The sequence below is a fragment of the Cyprinus carpio genome, chromosome B1 (genome assembly GCF_018340385.1).
Source record: "Cyprinus carpio isolate SPL01 chromosome B1, ASM1834038v1, whole genome shotgun sequence".
NCBI lineage: Eukaryota > Metazoa > Chordata > Actinopteri > Cypriniformes > Cyprinidae > Cyprinus > Cyprinus carpio.
Genome location: NC_056597.1, coordinates 30680593 through 30699855, shown reverse-complemented (window position 1 = coordinate 30699855; position 19263 = coordinate 30680593). Strand labels below are relative to the sequence as shown.

General features: G+C 40.3%; 1 protein-coding gene across 1 annotated transcript in view; it reads left to right on the top strand.

Moving 5' to 3' along the window:
• The first annotated feature begins 404 nt into the window (after nucleotides 1–404).
• The window catches only part of LOC109064277 (deoxynucleoside triphosphate triphosphohydrolase SAMHD1-like), an 85083-nt gene continuing 66224 nt past the window's right edge, over nucleotides 405–19263 (top strand). Inside the window, exons 1-4 of the mRNA XM_042716017.1 lie at nucleotides 405–558; nucleotides 756–826; nucleotides 2902–3063; nucleotides 3676–3790. Of these exons, the coding sequence (XP_042571951.1) occupies nucleotides 531–558; nucleotides 756–826; nucleotides 2902–3063; nucleotides 3676–3790 (376 nt within the window). The 5' untranslated portion in view covers nucleotides 405–530. The remainder of the gene's footprint in view (nucleotides 559–755; nucleotides 827–2901; nucleotides 3064–3675; nucleotides 3791–19263) is intronic.

Genomic DNA, 19263 nt, shown 5'->3' with positions numbered 1-19263 from the left:
ATTAAAGTGTCCTTAAAAAATACTTTTATTACAATAAAGCTGAAATCACTGCATACTCATGTTCATTTCAAAAACACTGAGCTTTACTGCTTCAGACTGTTACTGACATTATCTCTCCACTTCTTACTGCTGATGGTTTTTATATGATTTCTGTGTTTATATTTCATTTTCATCAGCCTTTAACAGACTAACAGATTCATTGTTGTCAACAACCATAACAAGAAAGAAAGTGAGGTGCAGCTTGACAACCTCTTGGCCAACTGCTTTCATACCTGTACCTACTGCAGTAACAGCTGTTCATTTCCTGTAAGAGCTGTGCTCCGTCAGGACACTCACAAGAGAACACAGTGCAGAGGATCAAACTCACCAGTCATTCTGACACACCCTCATCATTTAAAGCCCTGATAACATGCTGCAGTGGGCAGAGCCTCTCAATCCATAAAATCATATACAGTTCTACAGATCCTCATTACCATCATCATCATCTCCAACACACAAGAACATCATCAGATACTTGAGAAGAAGAGAAGATGTCTGCATCTGAAGGCACAAAAGAAGGTGAGAATGGTGTATTTATTTATTTTTTAATCAAATTATTAGCGGTTACCAAATCCAATGTCATATTAATAATTTTCATGTGAGTATTTTCTTACTGTTATTTTATTTATACTGAGTTTTGTTAAAGTTGAAACAAGTCAATATATCTCTAGCAGGTATAAAATTTAAAGATGTCAACGAAAATATTTTCTCTGCAGAGGAAAGACCGATGAAAATCGCTGAGGATTTGCAGAAATACTCCTTACGCATTTCGAAGGACATTTTCAAGGCAAGTGAAGCATTAAAACAGAAGCAGGAAAAAAGGTTCTGGGTAAGGAAAGGAAAGGAAAGTGTTCCATACTCAGGCTCTGCATTTATCCCATCCAAGTGTACACACACAGCAGTGAGTAGTGAACACACACACACACACACACACACACACACACACACACACACACACACACACACACACACACACACACACACACACACACACACACACACACACACACACACACACACAGAGCAGTGGGCAGCCATGTGCTGCGGTGCCTGGGGAGCAGCTGGGGGTTCTGTGTCTTGCTGAAGGGTCTCAGTCGTGGTACTGAAGGAGGAAGAGAGTGCTGTTCGTTCACTCCCCACAACTACAATCCCTGCCAGTAACGAGACTCAAACCCCTGACCTTTGGGTTACAAGTCCGCCTCTCTACTCAAGCCAGTCCATTTGGTCAGTCAAGCTTTAAAATACATTTTAGCATTTCTGTAGTAAACATACAAATTCACACTCCGTGTACCATTTTTACTATGATTACATAGAGCAGCAGCAAGTGCATGAGGCTGCATGGCAACCAGATACATTGCACGTAATTTACTTATAAAGGCTGTGTTGTCTGTTTTTGCTTCGCTAGCAATAAACATGTCACATATAATGCACTATAATCATGTTTGCCAACTGGATCACAGAGTAGACTTCAAATCAGCAAATTAATGATCCACTGCTTTAAGACAGATGTTTGTTGGACAGGGGATTCAAGTTAAATGCACAAAAGCAGGCACACAATTTGCAAACATATTTAGTAATGTTAAATCTTACTGGAAATGGCAGATTAAGGCGTTTATATTCTGAAATCTATTTCTAGGTTTTGTTCTGTGTGCATTAAAATATATTTGGATGTAAATGGTCCTTTTCCTGACATAAATGTAGTAGATCTGGAGTTGTCAAGCATCGGTATATTCATCTATCTTTCATTTGGTTAGGCTGAGATTCCTCTGCAGTTGTTGTATGTTGTAAAAAAATGCTAAATATCCATTTACGCCATGAAACAGGCAAGCAGTATAGGCTATTATCTGCTAAAATTCAGATTCATCACATATTTTGTTATTTGTTGTCCGATTTGGCTACAGAACTTTATCACCTAAATGTTTGCATGTGATAAAGAGCTACAGTCAATTTAATTTATTAACATAGCACATTTTACAATACCAAATTCCAAAGCAATTTTACAGCCTCCAGTAAACATGTGCTGACACTATAAATTATGATCTTTCTTTTCAATCACATGCTTCCCAGCCAGGAGAAACACTGTTTATGCAGAATAGCTATAAAATACACTACACTCCTAAAAACAAAGGTTTCAGAACAGCGATGCCATAGAAAGACAATGTTTTGGTTCTCAAAAGAACCTTTCAGAGAACAGTTCTTAAAAGAAGCACTTTCTTCTCAGTGTGAAGAACATTTTTAATAATAAAAAGAACCTTATGTCCATTGGAAAGATTGCATTGATGTTAAAAGACTTTTATGGATGCCAGTAAAGAATCTTTATTTCTAAAATTACAGAACAAGCAGGTCAAGGAGTACTTTACTCCAAAAATATAATGTGCTGTTTATTTTCTCACCACGAGGACATCTACAATGTAGGGGACTTTTTTCTACAGTCAGAAAAAAAAAAAAAAAAAAAAAAAAGTATAATAATTATAATACACAGAATTTTTTTTATTTTTTTATTTGTGATGGCATGAGGGTGAGTTAATGATGAAAAAAAATTATTTATATATATATATATATATATATATATATATATATTGATGTGAATCCCCTGAACAATCATTGTATTTTTATTTTTATTTTATCATTATTATTTTTTTAAACAATCAACAATCAGAACACTACAGGGTACAGCTGACATGACACCTCTTCTTTCTTTTTAGATATTGATTGAATAGTTCATCTGGGATTATGTCTCTGCCCTAATTGCACTCAAGAGGCACTTCTCAAGCATTGTCATAGCAGTACATCTGTGTCTTTTTGACTGCAGAATGGGACAGTTAATTAATTCATTAATATTTTCCCTTTTGTATCCTGTAGGTTTTCAATGACCCAGTTCATGGACACATGGAGCTGCACCCCCTGCTGGTGAAGATCATTGACACTCCTCAGTTTCAGAGACTCCGTCACCTCAAACAACTGGGAACAAAATATCTTATTTACCCTGGTGCTACTCACTCTCGTTTCGCACACTCAATCGGGTAATTCTTGATCGCACATGTTTGATTTTATCTGACATCTAAAGGTTTTAAATAAACCAATACATGACCTGAAATGATTTGATCTCATTTTGGTTTCCCCCCAAAAAATCACTGAATGTTACTTGTAAGCATGAAATGTACTTCTTTCTTAGTTTTTTTTAATTTATTGTGAAGCAATTTTAGGATAGTTTTACTATTAAAATAAATAAATAAATAACATCACAATCTTAACGATTGCGAAGGCCTAATGGATTAAATGTAGTCTAATGCAGGAAACTGCGCTCATCCATCTCAACTGTGTGTGTATTGGACAATCGGGCTAGTTTTGGGCTAGTTTTGAGTAGCAACTGGCCATTCAGCATGATTCCGCCTATCCCGGCTTCACTTACTGAAAGATAATCCATAACAAATTGTGATTGGATGGTAATTTAGTTTTACAACTTTAATTAGGCTGTTCTTGTGGGAGTCGGGACACTAAAAATAGAGCTGAAATACAGGACTGCCCCCCCAGTGTAGCACCCTCAGTGTTTGATATGGTAAACCCTTGCCTAGAGTGTAAAGGATAGACATTTTTTCCTTGAAATGAATGGATATTCCTTGTTTGTGTTCATAGGTGGCATATTTAGCAGAATGGTTTGTCGAGACTCTGCGTGCGAATCAGCCAGAACTCAACATTACCAAACAGGATTCCCTGTGTGTCCAGATCGCTGCTCTGTGTCATGACTTGGGTGAGTAGCATGAACATTTTATTTATGCATTTTAGCAGACGCTTTTATCCAAAGCGACTTACAGTGCATTCAGGCTATACATTTATTTATTTTTTTCCCCAGTTTTTTTCTGCTGTGTGTAACAAGTGGTGTAATGCAATGAAGTAATAATAATTTGTTACAGTACTAAGTATTTTTTGGAGTATCTATACTTTACAGTTTTTATATTTCTGTCAACTTTCTCTTTTACTCCACTAAATTTCCTACTTAAAATGTATACTTTTACTCCGATACATTTCCCCGAAGCATATTCTAACTTACTACAAAATAAAAGCCCTGTCCTAAATGGCACCCTAAACCATCACAGTCTTCCTCAGAGTCTGCACTTTCGTGATGTAATGCCGCTTTGACTGCCGGGTAGAAGTCGACTGCGTAGCTCACAGTCTTGCAGGCTCAGCAGAAGTGCACATCGAGGGCGCATAGCGGGTGCAAAGGTGGCATTCGCGAGCACCCTTCTGAATGCTAAAATGACAAATGGGACACCCTCTGATCTCATGGACTTAACAGACATGCGCACGTAGCGGTCATTGTAAGTCCTCAAGGACGAAAGTTCACATGAAGTGTGCCATTTGGGACAGGGCCATAAAGTCAGAAGAAGACAGACTGCAAGAAAGCAGGTTTGACGAAACAGTGGTCTAGCATTTGTATGTTTAATAGACCTTTGCTCATGTGCAAACAAGTGTGCCCCACACACAACCACGGATAATTGTATTTTCGACTCAAGTCGAGGCTGGGGTTATTATTCTGGGATTATCTTCTGCGATAATATGGTAAGTGTTGTTGTAATAATGTGCGATCTGATATTAACGAGTATCAACACAGAGTGTGTGAGAGTGCACGCACATGATTTATTACACTATTAAAACTCCAAATTCAAGGCATTCTAAATTGTAGATGGCAAAAATGCCACTGTATGTTTTTTTATATTTATATAATTTAATAAAGTTAATCTATATCACACAAAGAGTGCAGTTTTTTTCCACATATTGTACATTATTGTTACTCCTCTATGCCCCGCCTTCTGAAACTCGTCAATTTTTACAAAGCTCATCATTCTGAAAAGCGAGGTGTACACTGATTGGCCAGCTATCCAGTGCGTTGTGATTGGCTAAATACCTTGTGTGTGACAGAAATGTTATGCCCCTTACCATACTGTGATGCCGTCTCCCGGCACGACGAGACAAAACCAATAAAGCCCATTAAAAAAAGAGGCATTTGTTTCATCCAGTGGGGACATAATAACTGATTATAATGACTTATACTGTCTTTTTACTGACTTTACTGACTGATATACTGTCATAAACATAAAACCATGTTTGCATTCGTAACAAGCACTACTCTACACTGCTTAAAACTCACATTTGAATCATCAGTGGCAAGTTCTTTAAATATGAAAACATACTTACAGGCTCTGAGTCAGAACAGATGGCATTGTAGGCTACTCTCCCAAGTTCAGGAAACAGTCCTCTGTAAAATGCGCTGTACACATCTGAATATTTGGGTTGAACTGTTCTGGAACAGTGTTGTAAATACAACTTAACCACTGATTTCTAGTTGTGTCCTCTTTTGGAAGGCCAAACAAAGTAGTTTAGCTTTCACAACGAAACACACAGCATCTCCATGACAGTAACAATACTACAGCAAGAATCAAAGTTACACCTTCTATCTTTGCATAAACATTTGGGCGGTATTATGCAAATCTTCCCACACAGTAATGTAGACGTGTTTAAATGAGGTGATTTAGGAGGGAGTGGACAAGTCTTATCTTTTATAAAGAATATCTCTTTGGGTTTGAGACTTTAGTCTTTGCAACTTTAGGGAACTTGTCTATGCACGAACAGCTTGTAGCACTGAAAAGAGAAAGGAAAACTTGAAATTGCATCATATGACCCCTTTAACACAAATTGCTTTGTTCCTGAATGAATCAGCCGTTTTAATAAATTGGTTGAATCTCAATGACTCTATAGTGTGACGTGACATACAGCCAAGTATGGTTACCCATACTCAGAATTCGTGCTCTGCATTTAACCCATCCAAGTGCACACACACAGCAGTGAACACACACACACCCGGTATTTATGCTGCAGCGCTCGGGGAATAGTTGGGGGTTCGGTGCCTTGCTCAAGGGCACCTCAGTCGTGGTATTGCCGGCCCGAGACTTGAACCCACAACCTTAGGGTTAGGAGTCAAACTGTCTAACCACTAGGCCACGACTTCCCCATTACTTCCTCTGTGTTGACTCAGTCATCAACAGTCACTTGCTGCCACCTACTGGCGGTTTAATTTCACATTTCAACTTTTTTTTTTCATGTTTTAAATCATTTCAAATATCAGTCTTCAAGGTTTTAGGTTTAAAACAAAGCATTATTTATGCATTTGTGACTGCAGGTTGAATGCATCCATGTCATCTCTGAGATACATTAAATTGTGTAAATACATCTAAGTGCCACTTCAGATGCAGATTCCAGAAATGTTTTCTTTTGTCGGAATGAAATACAATAAGTACCAGATGAAGTGCTTCTTATGCTTACCCAAAGATACAAAATGTAAGAAAGAGTTAAAACTGAACACAATCTTGCTACTCAAACATTTTTATATATATATATATTTATTTGCTCAAATACTTAAATTCATTTATCAAAATATATTAACAGAAAAAAATAGTGTTTTTGTCTCAATAAAAATGAAAGTATCACATGCAAAGTTTGTCCTGTTCTGTCAGTATACTTTCAAGATGCCATTTACTTTGGCAGTTTCCTTGCGTGAGACTTGTAACGATAAACAAAGGGGAGGAAGCAAGTGCAAGTAGTGAAACAAGAGTATTTATTTGAGTCAGATACACGGGTAATCCAGGTGAGACAACAGGTGGTTGAGGCGATGAATGACGGTGATCCAGGAAGTGGCGGTGAGGTGAGGCAGCAGGAGAGTGTGACACAGGCCTGAGATGAGCAATCCGTGGTGGTGAGTCGTTGAATCCGGTGGTGAAGAGTGGACGGGGTTCCAGGGTCAGAACGAACTCCTCTCCTCCGGACCGTAACCTTCCCAGTCCACCAAGTACTGGAATCCTCGTATACGTATACGGGAGGCTTAGACCGGTGGCGATCGGCCTTGGCCTTGGTGCGCGCCCTCACTTGGAGCAGAGTCTCGCGGGCTCTGGTCCACGTGCAGTGGCACCTCCGGACAAATGCGTGAGCGGAGGGGACCGCAACTTCAGATTCCAGACTAGGAAAAATAGGTGGCTGGTAACCTATACTACATTCAAACAGGGAGAGGCCCGTGGATGACACTGGTAGCGAATTATGAGCATACTCAACCATAGATAGTTGCTGACTCCAGGAAGAAGGATTCTTGGAGAGCAAACATCGCAACGTTCTCTCCAAATCCTGTTTGGCCCGCTCAGACTGACCATTGCTCTGTGGATGGTAACCCGAAGGCAGACTAACCGTCGCTCCCAACAATCCAAAATTTGGACACAAATTGCGATCCCCTGTCAGAAACCACGTCTATCGGGAGGCCATGTAACCGAAAGACATGATCAATTACAGTAACTGCTGTCTCCTTGGCTGAGGGTAATTTGGACCAGGGAATGAAATGTGCTGCCTTCGAGAATCGGTCTACTACGGTCAAAACGACTGTCATGCCATTAGAGGGCGGGAGGGCGGTAACAAAATCTAGAACTATGTGGGACCAGGGTCTGGAAGGGACAGATAGCGGTTGAAGAAACCCATCCGGAGGTCGATTAAACGTCTTACCACTGGCGCAAACTGAGCAGGCCAACACAAAATCGTGAATGTCGCAAGCCATAAGTGGCCACCAGAATTGTTGCTTTACCAAGCATCTAGTGCGGCTTATTCCTGGATGACAAGCGACATTGGAGCAGTGATCCCATTGAATAACGTCGGACCGTAACCCCTTCGGAACAAACAATCGGTTCGGTGGACACCCGGGCGGAGGCGTTACACCTTCTAAGGCCGTCTTGACCTTCAATTCGACCTCCCATATGAGTGATGAGATGACTATTCTCAGGTAAAATATACTCGGGAGTCACCGGGCGTTTGGATGGATCAAAAATACGTGACAAAGAATCGGGTTTGACGTTTTTGGAACCTGGGCGGTACGATAGAGAAAAATCAAAATGACCGAAAAACAGTGCCCACCGAGCCTGCCTGGAGTTGAGTCTTTCGGCAGTTCTAATATACTCTAAATTCTTATGATCTGTCGAGACCATGAAAGGTACCCCCGACCCCTCCAACCAATGACGCCACCCCTTCAATGCTAATTTGACGGCCAACAACTCTGTTACCAATGTCATAATTACGTTCGCCAGGAGATAAACGATGGGAAAAACGCGCAAGGATGCATCTTGTTGTCTGAGGCAGCGCGTTGGGAAAGAACTGCACCTACTCCCACCTCTGATGCATCGACCTCCGGCATGAACTGACATGTGGGATCAGGGGCGACTAAGATGGGAGGCAAAACGAAGAGGCTCTATAGGTTGGAAAATACAGTTTCGGCTGTATTCGACCACCTGAACGTAGTTCTGGGGGAGGTCAAGGCAGTCAGAGGTGAGACTAGTTGGCTGAAATTGTGAATAAAACACAGATAAAAATTGCCGAACCCCAGAAACCACTGTAGGGCCTTACGGGAATTTGGACTTGGCCAATCTATCACAGCCTTAACCTTATCAGGATCCATACGTATTCCCTCAGACGAGACGATGTAACCTAGGAAGAAAACAGACTGTGCATGAAATACGCATTTCTCCGCCTTGAAAAAAGCACATTCTCTAGTAACCTCTGGAGCACTCGTCTGACGTGTTGCACGTCCTCCTGGAGAGACGAGGAAAAAAAATCAGTATGTCATCCAGGTAAACATATTTGAACTGATCTACCATGTCTCTCAACATGTCATTAACGAGTGCTTGGAAAACCACAGGCGCAATGGAGAGCCCGAACGGCATCACCAAATACTCAGAGTGCCCTCTGGGAGTGTTGAAAGCAGTTTTTCACTCATCCCCCTTCCTGATGTGGACCAAATGATAAGCGTTACGTAAATCCAATTTTGTGAAGACAGATGCTCCCTGTAACCTCTCGAAGGCTGAAGACATCAACGGCAAAGGATACGTATTCTTTACCGTGATGTTGTTCAGCTCTTGGTAATCAATACAAGGTTGCAGAGAACCATCCTTCTTCCCCACAAAAAAGAATCCCGCCCCCGCTGGAGAAGAGGAAGGGCAGATGAACCTCGATGCTAGAGAATCAGAAATATATTTCTCCATGGCCTCCCTCTCAGGAACAGAAAGAGAGTAAAGCTTGCCTTTAGTCGGAGACTTACCAGGAACTAACTCTATGGCACAGTCATAGGGACGATGCGGAGGGAGAGAAGCAGCGCAGGACTTACTGAACACTTCCTTCAGGTCCAGGTACTCCGCGGGCATGTTTGACAAAACCGTTGTCTCCTCCTGTAACACACAAACAGACACAACAGGACAAGCAGAAACCAGACAAGACTCATGACAACATTCACTCCATGAGGTGATGGTGTTGGAACCCCAATCAAGATTCACGATTCAAGATTTAAGAGTTTTTATTGGTCACATACATAATTATATAGAGCATATATAACCAGCAGTGAAATGTGAGTCAGGTCCGCTCCATGGACAGTGCAATTATTAAAGAATACAACACAGATGAAAATATACATAAATATAGCTATGAAAGAATGAAATAAAAGTAAACAATAAAAAAAAGAATAAAATAAAATATATAAAAAGATGTATACTGCAGAATTAAATATATAGTGGAAAATAATGTGCATGAAAGTAAACTGTAGTCTTAAATATTAAGATACACAGGGATGTACAAGAGGCAATGTGCATATGTGCATTATACTGTAGTCTTAAATATTAAGATACACAGGAATGTACAAGAGGCAAAGGTGCAAACAGGTTGACACTTTCAGTATGTCAATGTGAGGTAGTGAATGATGAATATCTTACTTATAAGTGAATATTAAGTGGAGACATGAAGATGTTAAGAGGCTGGTTTTGAGTTTAGGAGCCTGATGGCCTGGGGGAAGAAACTCCTCCTAAGTCTCTCAGTTTTTGACATTAGGCTACGGAAGCGCTTACCAGATGGCAGCAAAGTGAAAAGATGGTTACTGGGGTGAATGGAGTCCTTGATTATTTTAACAGCTCTGCTTTTGCAGCATTTGAGGTAGATGTCCTGCAGAGAGGGGAGAGCTTTATTAACCTGTGTTTGAATGTGAGTAGTCCAAGTCAGGTCCTCGGAGATGTTTACACCGAGGTACTTGAAGCTGCTCACCCTCTCCACAGGGGTCCCGCTGATCATAAGAGGAGTATAGGGCTGCTGCTGTCTCTTCCTGAAGTCCACAATCATCTCTTTAGTTTTGCTCACATTCAGAGAGAGACAATTGTCCTGGCACTCGTGGGTTGTGTTTGACAAGCCAGGGGTGACCAAGGACAATGGGTGCCAGAGGGGAGTCCATGAGGAGGAAGGGTCTCGGTGTGGTTGCCGGAGGTGAGAAGGGTTATGGGTCCAGTGGTGTGAGTAATGTAGGGCAGTTCCTGGCCATTGAGTGCGCTGACACTGATCTGATGTGAGAGAGGAGTGATCGGGAGTCTCAGGTGTTGTGCAAGAGTGGTGTCCATGAAGGTACCTTCGGCTCCCGATTCCAGAAAGGCGTGACAGGTGTGCGTATTGTTGGCCCAGCTCAGTTTCAACTGAAGGAGAGTGGATGATGTTGAGGATTTCCCGGCGGAGATCCCACCCGATAGTAGCCTCAAATTTACTACCGGGCTGGCTCTTTTACTTGGCAGGAGAGTAGAAAATGTCCAGAGCCGCCACAATACAGGCAAAGTCCTCGGGACCTCTGCCTCTCTCTCTCCTCCCGGGTCAGTCGAGCTCTACCCACCTGCATGGGTTCGTGATCGAAGACGGGACCGGCCGTGTTCTCTCTACTCGAGCTGCCACTCTCAAGGTTGCTGGGGAGACGTGTAGGACAGGCGTGCACCCCCAGGCAATCGATGTGAGCATCCACGCGGAGCGCCAAGTCGATGAGTCCATTGAGGCTGGTTGGCAACTCGAGGAGGTAGATCTCCTTGTCAACAAGGTCGGCCAACCCATGCAGGAACATATCCCACTGCGCCTCCTCGTTCCACTTGCACGCGGCCGCCAAGGTGCGAAATCTGATGGAGTAATCCGCCACGGAGTGATTCCCCTGCTTGAGCTCCGCCAGTTCGCGGGCCGCCTCCTTGCCGGCCACGGCACGGTCAAATACAGGTTGACACTGCGGTGGATGAATTCAGAGAGGGAAGTGGAACTTGCTGCTTCCATGATGGTCAGAGCGTTCTGTAACGATAAACAAAGGGGAGGAAGCAAGTGCAAGTAGTGAAACAAGAGTATTTGAGTCAGATACACGGGTAATCCAGGTGAGACAACAGGTGGTTGAGGCGATGAATGACGTTTGTGGAGGTGGTTGAGGTTGGGTGTGCAGGAAGTGGGGGTGTGTTGAGGAGGCATGAGATTGTGAATCAGTGGTGGTGTGTGATTTAATTGGTTGTTGATGAGTGGACGGGGTTCCAGGGTCAGACGAACCTCGAAGATGAACACAGAGAAACAGGAACGAGAAACCAGGCAGACGTGCGGGAAACATCAAACAACGCTCTGACAAACACAAGACGAAAGACAGGGCAATAAGTAGGGATTGGGTAATGAGTAACAGCTGGTGCAGATGAACAATCAACGGAGAAGCCCACATGAAACAATCAGTGCTGACGAGCGACACACACAACTCCACCCACATTGTGCAAACCCGAGACCACGGTTTACCAACCGTGACAAGACTGAACAACAACCTTTTGTTCTAGACATTCACATGATTCATACTTGTGCGGCCAGTTCTTCAAAACTAGTTTGAGCATCGGTTAATAATAATGTGAACAGGAATGAGGACATATGATGATTTTTCCTGTGTACTGAAACCTCAACAACGTGTTTTTCTTGTTCATTAATGCTGAATCTTTAATGCTGTTAAATGTTAGTACAAATAAGCATGGATAGTCAAGACGGTGAAAATATAGACTCATTTGCTAATGAACTCTACTGCTCATAATTTAAGAACAGCAGTGCAATTTGCATCTCAATCTCCCCTCATAAAATATAATTTGTCGTGGGAACAATGCACCTCGACACACTCGCACATCTATATTTCTTCTTATTCTCAAGAGTGAGTGACATCTATTTGCTCCAAGTTTCACTCTCTCTGTTCCTGTGTAGAACAAGCATCTGTCATCCATCTGATCTGCTAAGACGATCACACAGATAATTTTAGCTGAAAAATGTGGCATGATGTACATGACAAAATATTTACTCAAAGTGAGTTTTTTTCAGTCCTTTGTTTGTTTCATTTTATTAATTAATTAATTAATTTATTTATTTATTTATTTATTTATTTTTATTTTTATTTTATTTTAATTTTTTTCAGAAGAGAAACCAGGCTTGTTAATCATCTTTGGTGTCTTAATTGCTCTGACTGTCTGTCACCCCTGTGCACCTTTCTGGAACATTGTCATAAGAGCATATGATTCACAAGGCAAAACTGGTTCTCCTTCTATTAAGCTACTGTTAAAAGTTGGTTTACCATATCAGTCAACTTGTTAAAATTGAATTTAGGCATGGATTTTAAACCCATTATGGACGGCAATCTTAGATTTTACAAATCCAAATCATATAAACACTCTTAAACATATTAAGAGAGTGATTCAAATCAGCATCATAAAGGCCAAAAGAAGTCCTTATTACCCGTAGCAGACAGAGCTGGATAACCAATCCACTTACAGCTCGTCCCATGTTCGGTTTTCTCTTTTCATTAGATTCACTCAGAATTATCGACTTCTGTAAAGCAATTTCACTTAACCCATCTGTAATGATAAAACACTTATTCCAGAGGTTAGTGACAAAATAGAAACAAAACAGGAACAGAATCGTCCCCAAAATATAGAGTAGTCATCCTCACGCATGTACATACTCGAATATTTAACAGCTCATATTCAAGGTTTGCTTTTGGTGTTAAATCGGAAAGATTTAAACTTAACATTTTTCTGTAAGTTTGACCTAGTTTGTACCTAGTCTCTTATCTAGTGTCAAAGTTTGCCTGTTCATTAATGATTTTTATTTTGAGAAAAATCAGCTCTGTTATTTTGGTCTTAAAATCATTGCTTTGTTTTGGTTACTCTTGCTTAGCAGGCCTATAAAAGAAGCAGAGCACCACCCACCTCCACTCAAGCAGTCTCTCTCTCTCTCTCTTACTGTGTAAATTATTTATTTATTTATTTATTTATTATTTTTTTTGTTTGTTTTGACAGTTTTCACCAAACTTTAACTGAGACTATAATATCAAATTCATTATAACATATAACCCTTAATCATTTAAATAGGTTAAAAATATCAAAGTTTCTATATCTCAAATCTCAATTTAGACTGTTTAAAATACATAATGCTAGGAGCCTTTCTTAGAATTAGTTTTACATTAAATGCTTAATTTCCTTAACCTTTGTTATCTAAACCATCTCTTGATTCAGCAAAAGTAGTCTTCATTTTTAGCCACCACCATATCTTGTAATCATCTTATGCCATTCCTAATGACCTGCATGAGTAAAAACTATGATATAGACTTATTAGTTCAATATCATCTCAGCCTCATAAGAAATTTTGTCATGGTCTCAGATGGTTCTTGAAAGCCCATTGCCATTAACTCTTTATAAATAAGCTTCTTTTCCTCAGGGTGTGATACCTGGCATAGTTGCATCAAGTCGTGGACGCTTGTCATAACAAGCCATCAAGGAATGCGGTTGCTGGTGATCAGGTCTGGAGCTCACATTTTTGAGGCAGATTGCTGTACTTCCTACAGTTCCCCTCTTAATGATGCTCTAGGCCTATCAAGCATCTGCTCAACTCCACTACCATCTCACGTATAACACCTCCTTTCCGGGCAGGTGCCCAGTGGCGGTGACCACCTGCCTTAGGTTGTCCCCTATTGGCCAGAAGAGGATCTTACCCGTCATTGAGAAATCACCTCATGCACACTGGCAACCGCTCTTTCCCGTTGCAACATCCTCGACAGTGTTCTTCCAGAATCCGGTATTTCCTGCAGCTTAGGAAAGGTGCACTCAAGAACCATGAGAGCCACTGACACCAACTACAAGTGTTAAAACATTAAGACATGTTAATCTCACTGATATTTAATTTTATATCCTCAAACCAACATGCTAAGATTACTCAGTGAATATAGATTTCTCACCCGTCCATTCAGTGTAATGTTCTGCTGCTTCTGTAGCCGGAGCCATCAGGCCCTGTATGATGGTGGAGACTAAAAATAAGACAGATAAGTTACTTGTCATAGAACAAATAGCAATACAACTGTTTAACTATTCAAAATCATTACCTCTATAGCTCAGGGTCTGTATTATGATTTTAAAGACCTCATGTTTCTTCAACAATAGCTCCTAAATTGTTATGCATTATTTTTATAATCTCTTATTTCTTAAATGCATTGGGCAGTTGAACATTTAACTACCACTTGCCCTCTTAATGCGTTGAATCTGAACTCCTTGTGTCATGTCCTTTAACATCTCAGTGTCTATGATTTGACTGAAACACTGTGCTTTACTATAAATAGCTTATCACTTAAGACACAGGCTCAGATAACAGCATTTTAGCTGACTTTGAATGAGAGAGAGAATTCTGAGGGATTCAGGACTGGTAGCAATGCATTTTCATTCATTTTTAACATAATTTCATCGTACTATCATTTTACTCTAGCCCAGCTTAAAACTTGTCAGAAATGACATGCACTTTTTTATTTGTATTTTTACTTTATTTTTGCAACTCAAATGTTTCTCAAAGTTCTTCAACTTGTATGTATTCATTCACTTAATTCTGGCCATGGCTTTGGAATTTCAACAATGGTTTTAAATCTGTCAGGGGTTATCTGACCCAGATATGTTACTTCAGGTCATGCTAGCTGTGCTTTTTTTAAATTAACTTTGAAACCCCCATTTATGTCCCTTACGAAAAATAAGTTTATTCAAGTGTGCTATTAGTATACTTCTTTTAAACTAAAAATAGGAAAGTGAATCTCTATTCACTAAAGCTCGGGGTACCCCTGTCTGTAATGGTGGGTGGTTGAGAGTTGGAGAAACGGTTTACGACTAGAACCCACGCCTAGCGTCTTACATTCCTTTTGGTATTTTCCTATACCCTTACTATGGCTCTACCAGCCGTATATGTACTTTGCCTTGGCTTTCTATGCTTGACCCAGCACTGCCCTTTACGGCTTCACGTGCTCTTTGGCTCTCCGTGCTTGACCCAGCACTGCCCTTTTTATGCTTTTACGTGCCCCTTTAACTGTAGGGGAATTTACAGTTAAAACCCAAGGACCAGATGTGTCGCAATGAAGAGCAGGAGTCAGAGATGCGTTCAATTAAAGAAAAATTTACTGAAGAACATGGTTTGCAGTTTCATCAGCAGAAGTCAGCTTCAGGACTCTCGATGGAGTTCGTAGGCCGCTCTGTACAGTAGTACATACTGTACAGAAGTACAATTCAAAATCAACAACAATTATACCCTGACAGAGGATACTAATTGCGTCAATGCATAAGTCAACAAAATTCTGATTGGTTCTAAAACCTAGATAAACTCTCTAAAGACGTATATCTGATATGCTGGACATTGGCAGTTGAACGTTTGTCCTGGGACTGTCTGAGCTTCTCCTTGTACAGACAGATACTAACACACATACGCAGAGAACATATCAGAACTTCAAGGCCATCTAGCCCTAGCTAGAATTTTATGGTTTGTTACACACACACTATGAAGTCATCATCTTAGAGAGTAGAAGTACAGCATAAAGCAGGATTCTTTAATATCTCATAAGCGCACATAAGGTTACACATTTTACTCTTGCCAATTTCCTAAAAAAAATGAACCTGATACAAAATCCAAAACCCAACAGGAAGTAAGTTATTTTGAATTTCCTGTACAGTTTTTGTGTAGTTTTTGCCATTTCCATGCCTCGTACTTTGATGAACTCTTCCTACAGTTTTAATCGGATCAGCTTCAAATTTGGTGAGGGTCATCACAAGTTAAATTGTGAAGATCTTGAGTTTTATTGGTGGGGGTTGTTATTTTTGTATTGTTTAGTTTTGATGTTTTGGATTGTAAGAGGAAGTTGCCATAACTCAGGCAAGCAATGTCCAATCTGCCCCAAACTTCATACATGTGATAGGTGTTCTGTCCTGAACAAACAGTCATGCCAAAATTCAGTTATAGTCATAGTGCCACCTGCTGGCAACAGGAAGTGTCATGTTTAACACTGTTATGACTCCTAGCAACATAATAAAAAGCATCAACAAGGGTTAAATAGGCTGGCAACATTCTAGAAGCATGCTAAAACAAGCTAGCAACACTTAGCTAAGTGTTAAAGCATGCTATTAATGCAGTGTAACAGAACATTAATGTAACTTGTGTATACAATGTCCAATCTGCCTCAAACTTCATATGTTTGATTAGAGTCCTGGCCTAAAGACATCTACATGCACATATTTGGTCAAAGTTGCTGTAACTCAGGTAAGCAATGTCCGATCTGCCCCAAACTTCATACGTTTGATAAGAGTCCTGTCCTGAACATATCAACATGCCCAAATTCGGTTGCAGTCATAGCGCCACCTGCCTGCAACAGGAAGTGTCATGTTAAATACATTTAATGTATGTGTATATATATATATATATATATATGTGTATATATATATATATATATATATATATATATATAACATACTTTCCATACTTAAGTATAATAAATATCACATACTTTTACTTAAGTAATATTCTAAATGGAGACTTCAACCTCTACCAAAGTCATTTTCTGGTAAGATATACTTTTAATTAAGTGTGGCTTTCAAGTACTTTATCCACCACTCCTGTCAAGCACATCTTACCAGCAAACATATACACATTAACATCCTTCTCTCCACTCTCTGAGGCAGAAGTCTCCAAACTCATCCTTTGTAATCATACTACTACGTGTCTACTTGATCCTATTCCATCTCATATCCATCAAGCCATTTCTCCTGCAGTTGTACCTGCACTCACTCACATAAACACATCCCTTCACACTGGTGTTTTTCCCTCTTCATTTAAGCAGGCTCGTATAACCCCACTCTTAACCCAACTCTTTTAGAGAACTGCAGACTGGTTTTCCTTTTTCCTTTCATTGCAAAAACACTTGAACGAGCTGTGTTCAACCATGTCTCTGCCTTTTTCACACAGAACAACCTCCTCGACAGCAACCAGTATGGTTTCAGAAGTGGACATTCAACCGAGACTGCCTTGCTCTCAGTTGTTGTAGCCCTAAGACTGGCAAGAGAGGATTCCAAATCTTCAATAGTTATCTTGCTGGATCTGTCCACTGCTTTTAATATGGTTAACCACCAGATCCTCCTGTCAACCCTACTGGCAAAAGGGCATCTCAGGAACCGCACTCCAGTGGTTTGAGTCTTACCTCTCAGATAGGTCCTTCAAGGTATCTTGGAGAGGTGAGGTGTCCAAGTCACAACATCTAACTACTGGGGTGCCTCAGGGCTCAGTTCTTGGACAACTTCTCTTCTCTATCTACATGGCATCACTAGGTTCTGTCATTCAACATGGCTTTTCATTCCACTGCTATGCTGATGACACTCAAGTCTACCTATCTTTCCATCCTGATGATCCAACAATAACTGCATCTCATCTTGTCTAACAGACATTTCTTTCTGGATGAAGGACCATCACCTTCAACTCAGTCTTACCAAGACAGAACTGCTCATGGTTCCAACAAACCCATCACTTCATCACAATTTCACCATCCAGTTAGACACATCAACCATAACTCCTTTAAAAACAGTCAGAAACCTTGGAGTTGTGATTGAGGATCAGCTAAATTTCTCAGACCACATTGCTAAGACTGCCCGGTCTTGCAGATTTGCTTTATTCAACATCAAGAAGACCAGGCCCTTTCTTTCGAGACATGCTACACAACTCCTTGTTCAAGCTCTGGTTCTATCCAGACTGGACTATTGCAATGCTCTCTTGGCAGATCTTACAGCCAGTTCTAACAAACCTTTATAAATAATCCAGAATGCAGCTGCAAGATTAAATTTTAATGTGCCGAAAAGAATGCACGTCACACCTTTGTTCATCAGTTTGCACTGGCTACCAATAGATGCTCGCATAAATTTCAAGGCATTAATGTTTGCCTATAAGACCACAACTGGCTCTGCACCCCTTTACCTAAATTCACTTCTTCAGAGTTATGTGCCTATAGAAGCTTGCGTTCTGCAAGTGAACGACACATTATTGTGCCATCCCAAAGGAGCAGAAAATCACTTTCACTGACTTTTAAATGAGCTGGTTCCTCCTGGTGGAATGACCTGCCCAGCTCAGAGCAGAGTCCTTAGCCATCTTCAAGAAACTGCTTAAAACACATCTCTTCCATCTTTATTTGACTTTCTAACTCTAAATCTAGCACTCTCTATTCTAATTCTTTTTTTTTTTTTATTAAAAGTCTAACTACTTGTTCTCTTCAGACAAAAAAGGGGCCTCTAACACTAGCTTTCTCTATTCTTTCTCTATTCTATGTATTTGATAATTTATTAATTATATAATTAAAAATAACAAACAAACAAAATTTTGCTACATGTACTGATTCATAGACTTGTCATAGCACTTACATATTATTGCTCATTTGTTGATTTTGATTTCTTCCATTGTCCTCATTTGTAAGTCGCTTTGGACTTTTTGTGTATGTGTATATATATATATATATATATATATATATATATATATATATATATGTTAAGTAGCTGAACTTGAATTGTTTTCTAAGGTGGTTCTGAGTTCACTAGACTTCATTTTGGTGTGTCAGTCAGAACACAGGAGTGGATCAGCCGGTTAACTTCAATCAAAGGGGTTTATTGAACATTAAAGATCTATTGGAATGTGTATGTGTGTGTGGTTCTACAATTAAACATAAATAAAGAAATAATCTGTAGGGATGCACCGATACCGTGCTCCGTACTCCTACTGATAATACAAAGCATGTGAATAGAGCTGTGTCCAGAATAATAAACACTGACAACAGAACAACAGAGAGTAGAATGGAGTTATTAGAGATTAAGGATGTATATGAAGTACATGTAAGTAATTAAAACAAAGTTAAACATTCAATATTCATGCCTGTATAGCGGATGTGTGTAAACTGATAAGCAGAGTGTGCTGAGTGGATTGAACGCGCGACTGCACAGATGCACGAGCTTGTCAAGTGAATTTCTCACAGACATCACTGGAAAGTTTGAATTTCGGTCGGATATGTTAAAA